We start from the raw sequence: 17,994 nt of genomic DNA, 5'->3' as shown, positions 1-17,994 counted from the left end.
TGCGAGCAGTGCGGTTGGCATGGTCCATTTGTGTTTTGGAAGGTGGGGCAGCGTAGAGCTATGGGCGCAGCCCATTCGTGTTCGGAGGGGTGGAAGGGCGACGCGAGAGAGGCATGCAGAGATGGCTGGAAAATGAGCACACGGCGGCTGTTGGAGCAGTAGCCCAACGTGCAGCAACTTGAATTTCTCTTTCTATTTTTTCTTTTTGATGATACAGTCAAACCCGGCTATATCGAACTCGCAAAAAAACGCCTATCAGTTCGATATAGAGCATAATTCGATATAAGCCTGCTAAATAATTGGATGTCATAAAAGCACATGTCATTTATAAAATCACTTTATTAACGAAACTAGCTTAGTTTGGCATAAATTAGTCCTGCATTTTCTTCTGCTTGGGCAATTTCGCTGCCTGCGACGCACGCACTTCCCCACGATGTCTAAGGAGTCGGAGCAGCTGAGGCCGCAACCTTCCGCATTCGCGCAGAAGCGCCGGACTAATGCGAGTGCACCAATCACTTCGGAGGATGTGGGCAAAGGACCGTAGTTGCTTTCCTCAATGTGCCTACTTTCATTTGTGCTCGGTACGATGTCGGCGATGTAGTCTTCGTTTCCGGGCTCTACCGTGGTCGCGACACCATCATCTGCACTCACAAACTCGTCCACCGTTGATTCGAATGTCCCGAAAATTTTGACAGCTCGCTCCAAACTTCGGCAACACCGGCAACGGCTTCGTCGCATTCATCAGAATTTACAGTCCTCGCCGAGCACGCGGAAACCGGCACGTATGAAGAACCCCTCGTACACGGCCGTGCGTACGCGTCGGGCGCCATGGGCACCGGGTTGCGAGTCTGGCCACTTTAGCCCTAATCGTGCCGAGAGTGCTCCTCGGAATCTTGCACGCTGCGGGGACATCCAACTTTCATCGCGTTCGACGCGATTTATGATTTCGAGCTTCACGACGAAAGGCGAATTCTGCCGCTTCATCACGGCAACACTGCGGGAGAAGGCCCACAAGGCGCAAACACGATAAACCAGAGAAGCAGCCAGAGAACTCGCGCTTTCGCCATCTTGCACGAAGAGAGCACAAGAGCCTCTGATTGGCTGTCTGAGCAAGCGCTGTAGGCGGGCCAGGATCATTTTTTGCTGGGGAGTGTCGCTAGATAGTGATCTAAAGAAAGGAAGGACGCTTGATTCTGCAACCCGTGAGGGAGCACGGCGAAGCGTCGTCAGGGGAGAGGGGGTGGCAGGTGAAAGATGATAGAGAAAGAGGGAGGATGTGGCCTAATACACTCCACTATGCGCGACAGGGGGAGTGTCGACGGCTCCCCCGAACAGCCCGAGGCAGCGCGGTCACGGTAGGGAGAGCGGTTGGATGGAGCCGCGCCGCCGGGTTTCCCCGCTACCGCGAGGGAAAGCCAACTTCTGGGGGCACTTTTCCGCCGCTTGACGTTCGATATATCGGGAGTCACTGCAATATTTGTTCGATGTAAGCATACTTTTTGCTATATATACTCGTTGTAACTATACCGTGACCAGAAATTGTTCGATATATAGAATAATTCGATGTAAACGGGTTCGATATAGTCGGGTTCGACTGTATCGCATTTCACTACCTTTAGGCTCGGGCACCCAGCAGCCAGACTTCATCATTATAACTGATAATGCAGCATCGGGGCATTGTAGTAAACAGGCTGTTTCACCATGGAAAACATACAAAAGTTGACGGTGCAGCAGCTTATCATTGTTATAACCGATATATTGTTGAAACAGGTATCATTATAAGTATGTTTGACTATGCTACAAAATTCACGTCGCGCATAGATTACACAAAGTTTGGTGACAACAGACAACAGATAGAACCATCGATAACATTAGAGAAACTTGCATGCAGGTGTGTCCTGTGCCAAGCGATAACGTTCAACATTTGTTAGCTGGTGAAAAGCGGTCACTGGAGAACGATAAGCAAGTGCATGTGTCAGTACCATAGCTCCTAAACTCCAATGGTTTCTTGTGCTGGTCACGTAAAATTGAAGGTATCTCCGAAAGTAACAATCCGAGAATACGGTGCACCTTTCTTGGCCACTTGTGAAATAAGGTCACTTATTTTTGGGTGAATCTCGTATTTCGAACTCCCACTTATTAAGACATCTTGGCAGTGCCCCTGTCAAGTTGGAATTGTCAGTCAGTGGCTGCACTTGTTCGGGCACCACCGCACACCACTTGCCGTGCCTGATAGAACTGTCTGATAGTTTCTGAATGCTCCCTGCCTTTCTCAAGACAATTTGCAAATGGGAAACGTTCGTAATCTGGTTCCATCAGATTGAAATTGTAGATTGAATTTGCACCGCTGAAGTTGATTAAACTGACATTGTATGGCTTTCTTTTTTTTGTTTTTTTTTTTTTTTTTTTTTTTTTTTTATGACTGATGGTGTGAGGAAGCTGATCTGCCAGTGTTGCTTGCTTACCTTGTTTTCCGACGTGGCAGGTTGGTGCAAAAAGACTGCACGTTTCTTGAACAATGCAAAAATCCACTGGTTTCTTACAAACTATTTTGGTGGATCTTGGTGTGGACAGCAATGGATCTCCAAGTGAGAATGACAGCCACAAAGAGGCCGTGTTGCTTGCAGAACACTAATTATCCTAATTAAAATCTCCATTAAGTCTTAATTTTTCTTTTTAGAATTTTCAGGATAATGTAAAATGTTCAGCAACATATCACAAATAAATAGCATCTGGATTTAAAGCTTGGTAATATGTCACTTTGGCAGAAATGGAATTTGTTGCACTTTGCAAACACCTCTGGCACGGGCAGAAATGCCTCAAATGCCCAACGCCCGTTTCTGTGTTTCTGTATGGCGTACCCTCGTTCCTGAAGAGTATGCAGGCATTGTGCCCATTCCTGTTGTAGTTGCCGGCCTGCTCCTTGCTTTCCTTTCCTCTCTTTCAAGTATATTTACCAGAAGATACGCTGCACTTGGCCAAGAGGCAACAGCCCGCGCTAGCTTCTAATCGTCATCGTCGTCTTCACACTGCTCGCCTTTTCGTGATCGCATGTATTGTTTTGGAGCAATATTTTCAAACTAATTAATGACAATGATACTAATAATATAGGGATTGCATCAAGACTGCAAGCTGTGCTAGTTGGTGTGCATTCTTAATTTGAAAAACAGCACAAAAGGAGCAGACAAAAGACCAGAAGGTGATGACACAGGCGCTTAAGTCATTGTCCTCTCGTTCTTTGTCTGCATCTTTTGTGCGGTTCTGTACACGCCTCTTACTCATGCCGATTGTGCATTGCAAGTGGTGCTGGCAAGGCTTCATTTGTGGTGATCCTGATTTCTGGACACCACACTAGCCCGGACAGCTAAAGAAACAAGAGCGAATCTGTGTTATTCAACCTTTTTTGCACTTGCACATGTGCTCAAAGGGTCAAGCGCGCAGATACAGGCCCTGTACTTATCAGTGTACTTGCTTCTATCGGAAGAAACTCTTGGAAGACTAAACTAATCAAACTCAATTGTGACTGCAGATGTTTTCAAGCTGGCGCACTTCTGAAAACTGAAACACAAAAAGACATCTTTCTTTTTCTGTTTTGTGTGTTTAATGTACTACTTACTTACCTTTGCGTTTGCAAACTGTAATTGCAGAAATTTTCTTGCCATTGTTACATAATAGTACTTTGCTAGCCCCTACTGTTGTGTTTTTTTCATTGTAGTGCAGTAGCTTGCTCGTTGTGGGGGTTCCACTCTGCGTGCGGCTAGGGCTGAAGGCGAGCTCCGGATCTAGCCCCACGCAGTCGCTTCGTGGTACTCCCAACCCGTAGCGCGGAAATCGCGGCTACGCCGGGTTCGGACGAATAAGGCAACCAGCGGTGTCAACGGTAACAACGTTTATTGCTATTAGCAATCGCGAACACTCGCAGAGGGACGTCCTCTCCGTAATAGTAATAAATAGTCTCGCCTCGTTGCCCGGGATAGTCAGGCAACGTGGTCACTCACGGGTAGCAGCAGGTACTCCAGTCCGGCAGTCCAAGGGGTCGCGTCCCAAGAGAGGGAGTCTCCCCCGGTCGCGCGCTTTTATGCTTTTTTACCTTTTTGCGAGGGGAAGTCCTCCTCGCCCGCCGGATACGTTTCCCTTTCCCGTGAGCCGCGTGGGGGAAGAGGGGTACGCGCGTCATCGGAGCGACGGAGAAAGGGAGAGCGCGTAGTGCCTCTCTCCCATGTCTACGCCGGCCCGTCCCGTCGCCATGTGCGAACGGGGCGCCGCGGGCACGCGGGAGGAAATGGAGGCGGGTGCTCCCCACATCGTTTACATGTAGTTTGGTGTACAACCGACCTTGTGTAATGCCTATGAGCTTTTAAAGTGGAATAAATGAAAATGCATCTTTGCAACATTCAGTAGGATTAACCACTGCCACGCCATTTGTGATGACATTGTATAGATGTGATTGGCTTTTTTTAAAGGTTTTTCAATGTTTTTTTTTGTAAAGAGTATTGTAAGCAAAATAGTGCATCGCCACTCTATTTTGCTCTCACACTAAGTATCAACTTTGCATGACTGAAATTTATTGAACGCTACAAATTTGGTACACTTTTTGACGTCAGTTGCATAGTCCCAGGTTGGTTGTGTGAGAGCAGGAGGACAAACAATGTGCATTCATTTTTCTCGCGTCACCCAAACTGGTTCTACCAGCTGATAGGATAAGCACCAGCAGTAGGTGATCGTTGAGAAGATGTATCTGAGAGAAGCAAAGGAAGCGCTTGGACTTGGAAGAAGAAGAAATATAAGTGAAAGGATGGAGGGTCCTGGCTTGCCACACGATGGTGAAAAGTGAAAATTAAGAATGAACACGCTTGTGACAGTTCAGTTGTCTGACATGGATGGAAACTCAAGAGAGTGTTTGCAGTGTAGTTTATAGTGTGCCAATTTAGAAAGAACTGGAAAACTGGCACACAGCATGCCGGTTTAAGAGTCAAACTGGCAGCCAGCACTGTTAGAGAAAAACCGGCTGTGCTAGTGGAAAATCGACCAGGCGATTAGCAAAGTTCAAAAATAAAATTTATATATAGCACTGAGTTGCTTATTTTATATCTTACCTATAATATATGTGCTGTAGTGAATAAGAAATATTTCCTCTTCCCCAGCCCAAACAAATATGAATGAGACTGCAGGGCTGTTAGTGAGCGTGTCATGTCTTCTCACCCGTTCACCGTCAGCACGAAATCGCCGATGGGGTGTACAAGCCGGTTGGTCGTTCCGTACTCAAGTGAACACAGCCAAGGAGTCGGAGTAGGGAGAAAGGGAGAAAAAAAAAATTATCGACTGACAGCGATACACAAATTAAATGAATTAAAAGAAACAAGAACACTAACACACATGCACTTAATATAGATCAATGATGAAGGCAAAAGAAATACAATGAACAATTAACAGTGGATATAAAAACTAACACTACACAAGAATACATTTAACAGAGCTCCGCTAAAACAGAGTTCAAAAGAAAACAAATGATGGTATATGCATGTCCGGGCAGCCACAGCAAGTCCATAAAATGTGGAGTCGACGGCAGAGCTTTTCCGAAGAACGCTGGCGAGCTGATCTCGTTGCGGTGGATGCGATTGCTGTGCTGGGTTTCCCAGGAGTCTACGTCTGACGTCTTCCCTCGAGCAGGTTGAGCTAACTTGAGTGGAACTACCGTGAGCTTCGTCGCAGACGTTGGGTTGTCATCTCTTACGTCAACTAGTCACTCGCACTTCAGACGCGGCTAGGTGGCCCAGGCGATAATGGACGGCACTAGCTCCTCGACACTTAGCTGATTATAGGCTCAGCTTCCAGACTCCTTAGCTTAGTCTAAAACCTGCGTTTAAATGACTTCTGTTCCTACTTTCCTGGGTCGGGGAGCGGCAAATATTGGTGACAATCCAATCTAGTTCACTAAATTGTATCACGACTCGTCCCAAGGCCTTGGCTGTACCCCTTTTAATTAGGGGCGAGGGAACGGGTGATTCCCCCCTGCTGTGTGGCACTTGCATTGCGCCACACAGACACACACGCACACCCTTGAGTCCGTGGCGGACCTCTGTTGTCCGTTGACAAACACAGAAGAAATGACGGCAGCCGGCCATACGGTGCCAATCCCTCTGACACACATACACTGTCAGCAATTCGTGGACAAGGGGTTGCACAGAGACACCGCATATTTCTGGGTATTCTCACTCCTGCCGTCTTAGCAAGCTTCTCAATGCACGCATGGGGCAGAGAATACACAGTGGTTCCTGCAAGCAGCTGTCAGGGTGTCACGGTCGGCCAAAACGAAAAAAAAAAAAAAATCTCTTAACCTGCTTTCGACTTTCTTCAGCCGCCTGCCCGAGTGGCCGGCCATACCCATCTTGCTCACGGGTTCCTATTCACACAACCTTTTGGTGCCTGTTGATCGGTGCTTCGCCGACTTGAATAATGCCGCACCATGACAGAGTGTTTCACTTTTCTAACTTCTCATTGCCACGGAAAGTTGCTGTCTTTTCTTGCTACAGTACTTTTTTCTTGCTGGCATGTGCATTTAGCGCTAACAGTAAGTCAAGAAAAAAAAAATTGTACATGAGCCATTTGGAGCAAAACCATGAAAGGAGAGGTGGTGTGCAGTAGGAGAGTGCACTGTAGAAAACTGAATGTGTCGTGTCAGGAGTGCGTAGGTAGGACACTCCAAGTGCATTACAAAATAACCAAGTCAGCGCTTCTGCCTATTTTGCTCTGTGACAGCGACAGAGCCGTACCTGTCAAAAGGGCGGGAGGAGGCAGAGGGGTTAAAAAGGCAGACATTCAGATGACCATTCTGCAAATGAGTCAGAAGAACAGAATAGAGCAAGCAGTAGATGCATAAGTAAGGGGGGAAACATGGTGTGCATCTGTGGGAATCTTGCTACAGCTGTATGGTCACTCGTGTGCATTTTCATAATGTGACCTGCCTGGCGCTATCCAGCACTTAAAAAAAAAAAAACAGACAAACAAATCAAACAGGTTTCTGTGGTTTCTGCTAGTGTACCATTGTTACATAGTCTGTCTCATCGTTACAGGTACCCTCCAGACAAGCGGCCATCATTCCAGAAGCTGCGCATCTCCTGCCCTTTCTTCTTCCCATGGTCACAACTTGTTCAAGAGTGGCGCAGCACACTGGACCAGCCGAGTGCCGACATCAGCCGTGACGGGTCGACTTTCTACGTCCTTAGAAGCCGTAAAGTCCTCAGGAGGCTGGCAGCTCTGTTCGCAGATGTTAACAAGAAGCGGAAGAAAGGTGCGGTTTCACCGACAGCAGTGTCCAAGCAGTTAGACGAAATTCGTACCACGGCACGGGCAACGAACCTGGACCTCTCACACGCGCTTGTCTGCGTTGAACTTGTCAGCTGTTCAAGGGGAGTACCGAAACAGTTTGACTCCATCTCTCTACCCACAACGGAGGACATGCTGGCAATAACGCAAAGCAATTCTGCTGACTCAGCGGAAGCGCCATGCGAGCGCCTGAGGACGTTGAAGAAACAGAAAGATGCCAAACTGAAGAAGCGAAAAGCACCCAGACCAACTATAGAAGAGTTGTTAGCGAGGCCGGCAGTAAGTGGCGTGGTCAAGAGTTGCTCAAGACTTTTGTTGGGGGGTGTGGTGAGCGGGGACTACTGTTTCTCATCAGCGTGCGGCAGGGGACTTGGTTACTGCGCGTTTGAAGGACTCGCTCATCTTGTGCGAACTTCTGCTTCAGCCAGTGTTAGGCCACTTGTGTTGTTCAGGCATCAGCACTCTGTTCAATACAGGTATGCAACTTTACGTGTGCTAGAGGAATGCTAAAGCTCGAGTTGGTAGAGCTTTATGTAAAGACATGGTAGTTTCTTCCTCTAGGAATCACTAATTTCATAAAATCGCCTTTTCATCTGTTGGTTTGCCTGTAGAGTTAATGCATCAAGGTTTATATTGTAACACAGATGTTGAGTGTGTACACGTGTAATATATTTCGTAGCTTAAGCCGCCAGATGGATTGTGGTTGTATATTTTTTGTAAGAAAGGTCGTGTGCAGCAGTGGTGGGCAGTGATTGGTGCAGGCATTCCTCCTGGATGGCACGGCCACTCATCTTGTTACGAAACTGAAGTTTTAAAATAAATGTGCATACTCTGTTGCAGTGGACATATCATGAAGTTCTTTTCTGCTTCCTTATAGCAATTATTTAAAATGAGAACTTCGTGCTATTGCACATGCCGATTCTGAATCATTTGCTTGCTTCCTTTTCTGCAGCACTGGAGACATTGTATGAAATATAACATTTTGCTATATGTGTACCATCAGGATAAATCGAGACTCACATAAGAAATGACTGATCAGGATCACCATTTACATAATTACATGAAAGTGAGACATATAATTGCTCTGTAGCAGGTTCCCAAACATGGAGTAGTCCAAAGTGTATGTTTCAGAATCTGCATTAAGTCACTGTTGCAAGTGCTGGTGAACCTGGAGATGGAACAGTATATTGGAGTAGTTTTAGAGTTGTTCACGCATGAGTTTATGCCGATTCATGCTGAAGCTGAAAAAGCCGAGGAACCCTTAAGTTTTGGTTCAGCATCGAGCAAATAATCTGTTTTCCATGTCCAGAGTAAACATAATCTTTGGCTATACTTGTTGCATAAATTGAATTTGTGTTGGAGAATCTGAAAAACTTGTGAAGAAATTTCAGCACCAGTATGGTGCAAGCTCCAGAACCTTTATTCCATGTCCAAAGTTCTTGTGAGCATGGGAGAGTGTTACAGTGTCATCGCAGAAAGCTGAAACTTCACCTGTAGACACACCGATCTCGTCATGCATATTTGTTTTATGAACACCATCATTCCTGCAGTCATGGCCACTTGAGCACTGTGCTAATTTTAATGAAATCCTTGACTGTGGTGGAGAGGCCTGCCACAACTTAGTGAACGGTGCTTCGCACGTGTTCACTAAGTTGACTTTTTGGGCTCGCAATGTGAGCTTAAAGATGCTTGACGATTTTATTGCTAAAAATAATCCACCATGCCTGTTCGCTGTGCACGTTTGTGCACCAGCTCAATGGAAAAACACCACCCATGTCTTATATTGCCCCTTGACCCAGAATGCAGCAAAAAAGTCAACAAAACCTTGTTCCTCTAAGCCATGATGTTTAAATTTGTGTCTTCGTGTGAAACGGTGTTCAGTAAACTTTCTTACGCACTAGGCATTTGCTGTCTAAATAATTTAATCAAGGTGTTGAGAAGCCTGCTCAAACTCATTGTGTGTCATTTCCAACAATTCCATGCACTCAGCATCCAAATGTCAGGAAAATGTTCTATGGGAGTTTTGTCTTGTTGTGGCTCAGCATTTATACTTGCCCTGATTATACCAGCTAGATGTGACGAGGGAGATGGAATATAGAAGTAAAACCCCCACAGGCGTAAACTTGAACCGATCTGTTTTGATGGTTATAAGCATATAAACAAGTTTTGCTTTGCCAATGCTCTCGAGTTTCTGTGCTTGGCCTCCTGTGGTTTCAGGCAGCCCGAATGTGTTGGTGAGCTGCCTTGAACTACATTTTGGTTTTCGAGTTTTCCTCTAGTTTTACTCAAGTGACAGCTATACGGAGTTACCATTTCTAACTCTTATGTAATTTTTATAGATCACCTGAGGCTGATAGCATACATTTTGTCTTTGAGCTGGATTATTCAAACAAGCGGACATATAGCATGAGAAATCATAACATGTATTAAAAAATTAACAAGGATTTGCTAATTAATGGCATAATTACTTTACAGCGCATTTTGCAATTTATGAATTGCCCCTGAGATTGCAAGACATATCCACTTGAAATCGGGGAAAACCGGGAATTCTCTGGGATCTTAAACAGTCTGAAAATACTCCGGGAAAACTCTGGGAATGTGTGCTTCTATCAGGAAAAACTTCCCGTAATTTTATTGAAAGGGAACGAAAGTCGCGGTAATGCTGGCTCGAGTAACAGAGCTATCGTAGCGAATGGTCTTTGATGCCGTTATGCCGGCTGGAGGAGTTGCCAGTGTACAGTCAGCGACGCGACCGACTTTCCTGACACCATACCCATACCCTACATACCCCATAGAGTCAATGCATAAGAACATATGAAATTTCGGACGCAAGAACACTTCGCCGCCCGCATTTCCGAATGTTTTGCCGTGACCACAGATCTGAAACGGCATTAATCTAAGCCACCATCAGCGCCATTTTGATTACCTCGCCGCCTTGAGTAATAAGAAAGGTGCCTTACCTCACAAACAGCACTGTTCTTTGTTGGAATAAAGTTATTTCGGCCAATGTTGTACAGTCACTGCTTCTTGTGTAAGCCATCCCTTGTGCTTTCACATGGTTTAGCCAGAAGTTTCTTTCGGGGAGTTCACGTTGCAGCTCGGCTTCCTCCTTATAAAATTTGTCAGGGTATGAAATACATGAATAATAACTGCGTTGCCATTGCCAAAAATGCTGCAAACAAATTCTTAAATGCTGTGCATTGTAAAGACAAGTAAAATATGTATTTATTCATAAAAGAATGTATTCGTAAGTCCCAAAAATTGTGCTCGAAATAACTGATATCAATGCTTCCGTGTTCTTTCTTTTTGTCTATTTAATAAGTAAAGCAAATATAACACAAACTTTAGAACTGTATCAGTTCGAAACCAGCAAAGCATGTGCATGCCACCGATATGAAAAATGTAAAGGCCATGAAATGAACAAGTTGAGGACAAATATTTTAATGAAACATTGTCATTCAAGAACCTTGTTTACATTTTCATACATATGCAACCGCCATGGAAGTCTAAATGACGCTGTCCTTGGTTCCAATGTATTGCGCAGTAGCAGCTGTCACCGCGGTCTTGTATTGTAATTGCACCGAAATTATAGTCACAACCGAGAGCACACATAAAAAGCAGTTCTGCAAAAATATACGAGGGTGAGTCAAATGAAAGTGAGCAAATGCAAATATATGACAAACGAGGTGCTTTATTTAAAAGTGTTCTCCATGAGCATTTATACGTTTGTCCCACTAACTAACGAGTCGCGTGATTCCCGTCTCATAAAACTCCTTGGGTTGCTGCTCCAAAAAGTCTTTAACTGACTCTTTCACGTCATCATCCGACACGAATCTAGTTCCTTTGAACAGTTTTTTTTTTTTCAATTGCCACAAAATGTGGAAGTCGCAAGGCGACGGGTCTGGGCTGTATGGCCAATGTTGCAGCATTTCCCACTTGAAATTTGCCAATTTTGTGTTAACCACATCAACGACGTGGGGGCAGGCATTATCGTGGAGCAAGATGATGCCATTCGTCAATTTTCCACGTCATTTGTTCATGACTGCGACACGCAACCGATCCAGCTTTTCACAATACCGGAAACGATTGATACTCTCTCTGGGTTTAGCAAATTCGATTAGTAATGGCCCCCGACGATCGAAAAATGAAAAACGTCAACAGTGCCTTTCCGGCAGAAATGACGGCCTTTGCTTTCTTTGGGGGTGGTGAATTCAAATGTTTCCACTGTAAACTTTGCCGTCGTGTTTCAGGCTCTTAGTAGTGGCACCATGATTCGTCCCCGGTCACAATTTCAGGCAAGAAATCGTCACCTTCATTGTGATACCGGATCAGACGAGTCAAGGCAGCGCCGAACCTCTCCGTGTTCTGGCGGTGGTTCAATATCTTGGCCATCCATTGCGCACACAAGTGCCGATAACCGAGATGTTCATGAATTATGGTTTGAATCGAACCGTGACTGATGTTCACATGCTCTGGCAATTCATCGATGCTTATCCTCCGTTCTTGTCTAATCATTTGACTTAAAAATTGTAATAGCGCAAACACATGCATTCACAAAGTAACAAGGATGAGAGACAAGCGCTGTCTAATCAGCTCATTAACCTTTGCAATTGTGTTTCGCATGATTGCACGGTGGCTTTGGCCCGGTCATGGATCGTCTTTGCGACTTTCACATCCTTCTTTGAACAGTTTGCTCCAACACTTCACAGTGGCCAATGAAATGCAAAGTTCAGCGTACACGGCAGCCATACGGCAACTAATTTCTTTTTGGGAAACACCTTCAGCTGTCGAAAACCTAAAGACACCACACTGTTCAACTTTTGAAGGATCCATTATGTCAAGCAACCATGTTCAACCCAGTGTATGAGAGCATTAAAGTAAGCAAGTATTTTATTTACAGTAAGCAATATACAAAGCTCACTGCAGAGGCAGGGGCTAAAGGCAATCAAGCCTGACAAAGGTCCCTGTCCCTCCGCAGTTCGTGGCAGCTCACACGCTTAGAGTTGAACAGAGTAAAAAAAAAAAGGATTGCAGTACATCAGTTTCAGGAAAATGGACAACTAGCAACTTGCGAGAGTACACATAACAAATCACATATTTACATAACATCTTTAAATAATTGTACAGAAGAGGTCGCGCACGCCAAAATGTACAGCTACAGAAAATAACTTCCAAGAAATTGGAAACTTAGAATGCATGAGGATGCAATGAAATTACATTTTACATGGAAACACTCAGAATACTAATTTGTGAATGATTTAAGCTTTGGGCGAGCCATAAAAATCCACAAGTTAATGTTGATACTGCATACATGCGGTAATTAATAAGCTGTTTGCTTGCTTTTTAAATGCAGCACTACTAGCTTTAATGTTCAATCTATCTGCAAGGATATTCAAAACATGATGTGTCTGGTACGCAGCACTTTGTTTTTCATAATTAGTTCTTACTTCAGGTGCTCGTATCCTTTGTTCTCGTAAACAGTAGTATGGTTTTTCGATGTGGCTTTGTTCATATAATTTATTTTGTTGAATTACTTGGAGCAATTTAACATACAACTGGTCAACCCTGAGCATGGAATGTTTTATGAACAGTGGAGCAATTGGCAGGTCTTGTAATTTCCCCTGTACTTTTCGAAACAGCGCAATATTTTCTTCTGCATAGTAATAAGTCTATGGTAACTTCTTTGCGATGTTCTCCAGACTAATATCCCATAAGTTACCTTAGAATGAAAGGGTGCATAGTACATATTTATTTTTAACCTTAATGGGATTAAGTGTACTGTTTTGCGAAAACAACCAACTATTCGCGCTAATGTGGTAATCAGGTGATTTACATGTTGCGTACACCAGGATAGCATATCGTACTGCTGCCGAGTTATAGCGGCGCCTGCCTATCGAAGCTCGACCGACGATACTTATTGGGTAGCCTGGCGTTGTCGGAGGGCTGCAGGCATCCGGTAGACCATGGCGACCAAGCAAGGGCAAGACGATTTCTAGTGCGAAACTTGCACGGTTTATTCAAAAGTTGGTGAAAGAAAATGAGAAGAGAATGAAGTGTTCAAAAGTACATTTCGGAGCCCCTGTTAGAATCTGAGTGCTGACGCCCGTTGTTGCAAATGGGTCGCAAGCCCCAAGGGTAGCGTTGGCCTGGCGGCCTGGGGCACAACTGGAAGCATCCGAAGGTCCCGGCAAAGCATGAGTCGACTGGTAACAGAACAACTTGTTTATTCTAACATCGCAAAAGAGCGGGCGGTCAGGTCGACCGAAGTGGAGAGACGGGAGAGCACGTAACTCAACGGAAGAAATCGGAGCCTCTCTCTTGGCGTCCGGGGGCAGCTGCTCTTATACTTTCGCAGTTGAGGGCAAGAAGGAAGGCCTCGTGGCGAGGCCACGTGACGGCGGGCACGGACACGCTGAGAGACATGTTGAGACGAGTGTAGTGACGCATCCGCCAACCCGGCGCCTGTCAGACCTCCTCGCTTCACACTTGGGGAGCTCCTCTCCCCGGCTGCCGCGCTTTGACAAGCGTGGGCACACACACACACACGCACACACGAAGACACGTGGCACTGAAACACGCCTGGACGCGCTTGGCGGGGAGGCTTTGCGGGAGCTCCGAACGGGCCAAAATGTCCGCCGCTTTGAACGAAGCCCCGGCGCCCGTTGCATCCGCGCCGGCTATACCGCGCGTCGTAGGCGAAACGTAACAGACCGCCCCGCCGGGGGAAGGAGATCCCGATGGTCAGGGGACTGCATCCGCTGTCCGGAGGGATGTCGCTTGATGATGCTCATAACCGAAGTCGGTCGTCCTTCGGCGTTTCTTGAGCGCAGCGCACAGAGAAGGCCTCGTTCTCTCGTTCAGGTTCACACAGGACACTGCAAAGTGACTTCGGGAGAGTTGACATTTTTGTTCTCGTTCCCGGCAAGCGTTAGAACTACGCCGAAACTCAACCGCTCAGTCAGCAAGCACGGTACAACCCTCACTAAGCCCTGCCAGGCTCTTTCCCCTTTTATACTACTGCCTAGTTCCTTACAGTAGTTTAGCAGCACTCAGAACGCGTCCACAAATCGGAAAATTGCACTAGAAAGCACGTCATCACTTTGAAACACTACACAAAAGCAATATGTTAAAAATCCTGCCTCAGGAAGAAAAACATCAGTAACAAATAACTTTGAGGCTGATTCTTACGTTAGGGGCTTCGACTTAAGCCATCGGCGTTACCGTTGAGACTCCCCTTTTTGTAACGCACCTCAAAGGAATGTTGTTGCAAAGCGAGGCTCCAGCGCAGGAGGCGGCCATTTGTGGAAGAGATGGTCTGCAGCCATTGGAGAGGGCAGTGATCCGTCTCGAAGCATGCGAAGCGGAGAACGCAGCGAGCGACCGTACACTAGCTCAGCTGGCGAAAACCCCGTAGCCGCATGCGGCGCGGTCTTTAATGCCAACATCACCCCAGGCAGACACAGCTCCCAGTCAGTTTGATGTTCAAAACACAATGCTCTCAACACGCGCTTCATGACGGAGTGGAGCTTCTCAACGGAATTCGACTGGGGGTGGTGCACTGAGCTGTGTAACAGCTTTACCCCGCACCTTTCGAGAAAGGCTGTCGTCAAAGCGCTAGTAAACACTGTGCCCAGATCTGATTGGATTTCCGCAGGAAAACCAACTCGCGCAAATATGGACAGTAGTGCATTGACTATCTCAACCGAGCTGAGTTCTTTAAGCGGCACTGCTTCAGGGAACTTTGTCGCTGGGCAGATCACAGTCAAAATGTGTCTGTACCCCGTGGTTGTTACCGGCAGAGGTCCCACTGTATCAATAACGAGCCGTCTAAAAGGCTCCGTAATGATAGGTACCAACTTCAACGGCGCCCTCGATTTGTCCCCTGGTTTGCCCACCCGCTGACAGGTGTCACATGTCTTCACAAAGTGGTCTGCGTCCCGAAAACACCCTGGCCAATAGTACTCTTGCAAGAGACGGTCCTTAGTTTTCTTAACTCCTAGGTGTCCGGACCACGAACCCCCATGCGACAAGCGCAACAGATCCTGACGATAGCATTGAGGCACGATCAGCTGATCGAACTCCACTCCCCTGCGGTCTAGATACTTCCGGTACAGGACCCCACCTCTTTCCACAAAGCGAGCATTTTTCTTGGCGATACCTTCCTTGACAATGCAGCGTATGTTTTCTAGGCTGCCATCCTTCTTTTGCTCGGCTATCAAAGCCGACCGGCTGACTTTTAGCAACCTATTAAGTCCGTCTGACGTAGGCGCGATGAGCAAATCTGCAGATAGCTCTTCTAACTTTCCCGCATCGGGAATTTCCTCTCCAGTATCTGGTGCCTTTAACGCTACAGGCTCAATTTTATTCAGTTCGGGCGTGCTCTGAATATCAGCTTGCTGCGCCTCTGACCCTTTCTCATTGTTCAACAACGTCGGTCCCGCAACTACCGCCTTTGCAGCGAGCTCCCGAACCTTCGATCTGGTTAAGGCCTGAACGCTAGCCTCACCAAACAAAAGCCCCTTCTCGCGCAGGAGGTGATCGGACCTGTTCGAAAATAGGTACGGGTACTGGGGGGGGGGCAGCATAGATGACACTGCCGCCTCCGTCTCAAGTGCACCGAAAGGTCCTTGAATAAGCACTTTTGCTACGGGCAGACACACGCTATGAGCTTCCACGGCTTGCTTGATCCATGCACACTCGCCCGTGAACATATCGGGTTCTACGTAGGAGGGGTGAACTACATCCATTGTAGCTGCGGAATCGCGAAGCACTCGGCACTCTTTCCCGTTCACGAGGAGGTCTCGCATGTAAGGCTCGAGAAGCTTCATGTTCTCGTCAGTGCTGCATAATGACAGAAACGCGACTTTTGTTTTTGTTTCTGGACATTGCGCCGAAAAGTGACCCGGCTTCTGGCACGTATAACAAACGCGCGCTTGCCTCGTCTCGAACCGCTTTCTGCGTTCGGCTTCGGCTGCCGCCGTCTCCTTACGTTCGGTCGGACTGCTTTCACTCGCATCCGCACTACGTGTGTCCCCCTTTGCTCTCATGGGCGTGAACTTCGGCCTGTCAAACTTGGAGCCAAATTCACCCTTTTGACCGTCCTTAGCTCCACGAGCCCGACGCGTCACAAACTCTTCGGCTAGCTCAGCGGCTCTAGCCACCGTACTAACGTCTGGCCTATCCAAGACCCAGTACCGCACGTTCTCAGGTAACCGACTATAAAACTGTTCCAGCCCGAAACACTGCAGAACTTTCTCGTGGTCACCAAACGCTTTCTCTTCTTTGAGCCACTCCTGCATGTTTGACATAAGCCTGTAGGCAAACTCTGTATATGACTCACTTCTGCCTTTCTCATTTTCCCGAAACTTCCGACGGAACGCCTCCGCTGACAGCCTGTACTTTTTTAGCAGACTCGATTTCACTTGGTCGAAATCCTCTGCCTCCTCTCTCTTCAAGCGAGCGACTACGTCGGCCGCCTCGCCGGGTAACAAAGTGAGCAAGCGCTGTGGCCACGTTTCCCGAGAGAACCCCTGGTTCTCGCACGTTCGCTCAAAGTTAACCAGGAACAAACCAATGTCCTCTCCAAGCTTAAACGGCCGCATCAGGTCAGTCATTCTGAACGATACTCGTTCTCCTGCACCGTGTGCCTGACTTCCATTACGAGCGCGTTCCATCTCTACCTCGAGACGCTTCATTTCCAAAGCGTGTTCGCGCTCTTCTTTTTCTTTCTGCTCTTTAAGTTCGCGCTCCTGTTTCTCTTTTTGCTCTTTAAGTTCGAGCTCATGTATTTTTGCCGTCTCCCTCTCCTCAATAGTCTCAAGGCATTCCGACAGCTCGTCATCCTCAGCTTCTAACTCAAGAATAGCCCTTAGCAGTTCTGGTTTTCTGAGTTTGTCTGAGACATCCAGACCCAACTCTCTTGCAAGCTCCAGCAATTTCGGTTTGCGCAACGACTTCAAATCCATGGCTGCTCTGAATGCTGCTTTCTCTACTGCCTACTATTGTCTTGCCGCAAACTAACCCGGCAGCAACGACAACCACAATTACCAGTTCTGTTTCTGACACTAACAAAAGCCTGGCAAAACTCAGAAGAAGAAAGTCCCGCACTCACCAAACCTCGCAGCCAAGAATTCAGCGCAGTCGTTCCGCTGCAGGCAACCAGTCATCACACAGGGCTCGTTGCACTGCTCCCGGATGGTCGTTGTGCTAGCATACAGTCAACTGCATATCTTCGCTGCTAGCCTCCGTTGTCGCGATCTCACCGCTGGCAACCAGCTGTTGTAATCGCACCGCTGGCACGAGTTGTTGCAATCTCAGTGCTGACACCCGTTGTTGCAAATGGGTCGCAAGCCCCAAGGGTAGCGTTGGCCTGGCGGCCTGGGGCACAACTGGAAGCATCCGAAGGTCCCGGCAAAGCATGAGTCGACTGGTAACAGAACAACTTGTTTATTCTAACATCGCAAAAGAGCGGGCGGTCAGGTCGACCGAAGTGGAGAGACGGGAGAGCACGTAACTCAACGGAAGAAATCGGAGCCTCTCTCTTGGCGTCCGGGGGCAGCTGCTCTTATACTTTCGCAGTTGAGGGCAAGAAGGAAGGCCTCGGGACGAGGCCACGTGACGGCGGGCACGGACACGCTGAGAGACATGTTGAGACGAGTGTAGTGACGC

At 47.1% G+C, this 17,994-nt stretch overlaps 1 protein-coding gene across 1 annotated transcript in view; it reads left to right on the top strand.

The window, feature by feature from the left end:
• Positions 1-8,170, top strand: part of Pop1 (POP1 ribonuclease P/MRP subunit) — a 60,234-nt gene extending 52,064 nt beyond the window's left edge. Inside the window, exon 10 of the mRNA XM_050176365.3 lies at positions 7,074-8,170. Within this exon, the coding sequence (XP_050032322.2) occupies positions 7,074-7,836 (763 nt within the window). The 3' untranslated portion in view covers positions 7,837-8,170. The remainder of the gene's footprint in view (positions 1-7,073) is intronic.
• The last annotated feature ends 9,824 nt before the right edge of the window (positions 8,171-17,994 follow it).

This window comes from Dermacentor andersoni, chromosome 9, assembly GCF_023375885.2.
Source record: "Dermacentor andersoni chromosome 9, qqDerAnde1_hic_scaffold, whole genome shotgun sequence".
In the NCBI taxonomy this organism is placed as follows: domain Eukaryota; kingdom Metazoa; phylum Arthropoda; class Arachnida; order Ixodida; family Ixodidae; genus Dermacentor; species Dermacentor andersoni.
The sequence above is the reverse complement of the archived record's forward strand: the minus strand, read 5'-3'. Positions and strand labels throughout refer to the sequence as shown.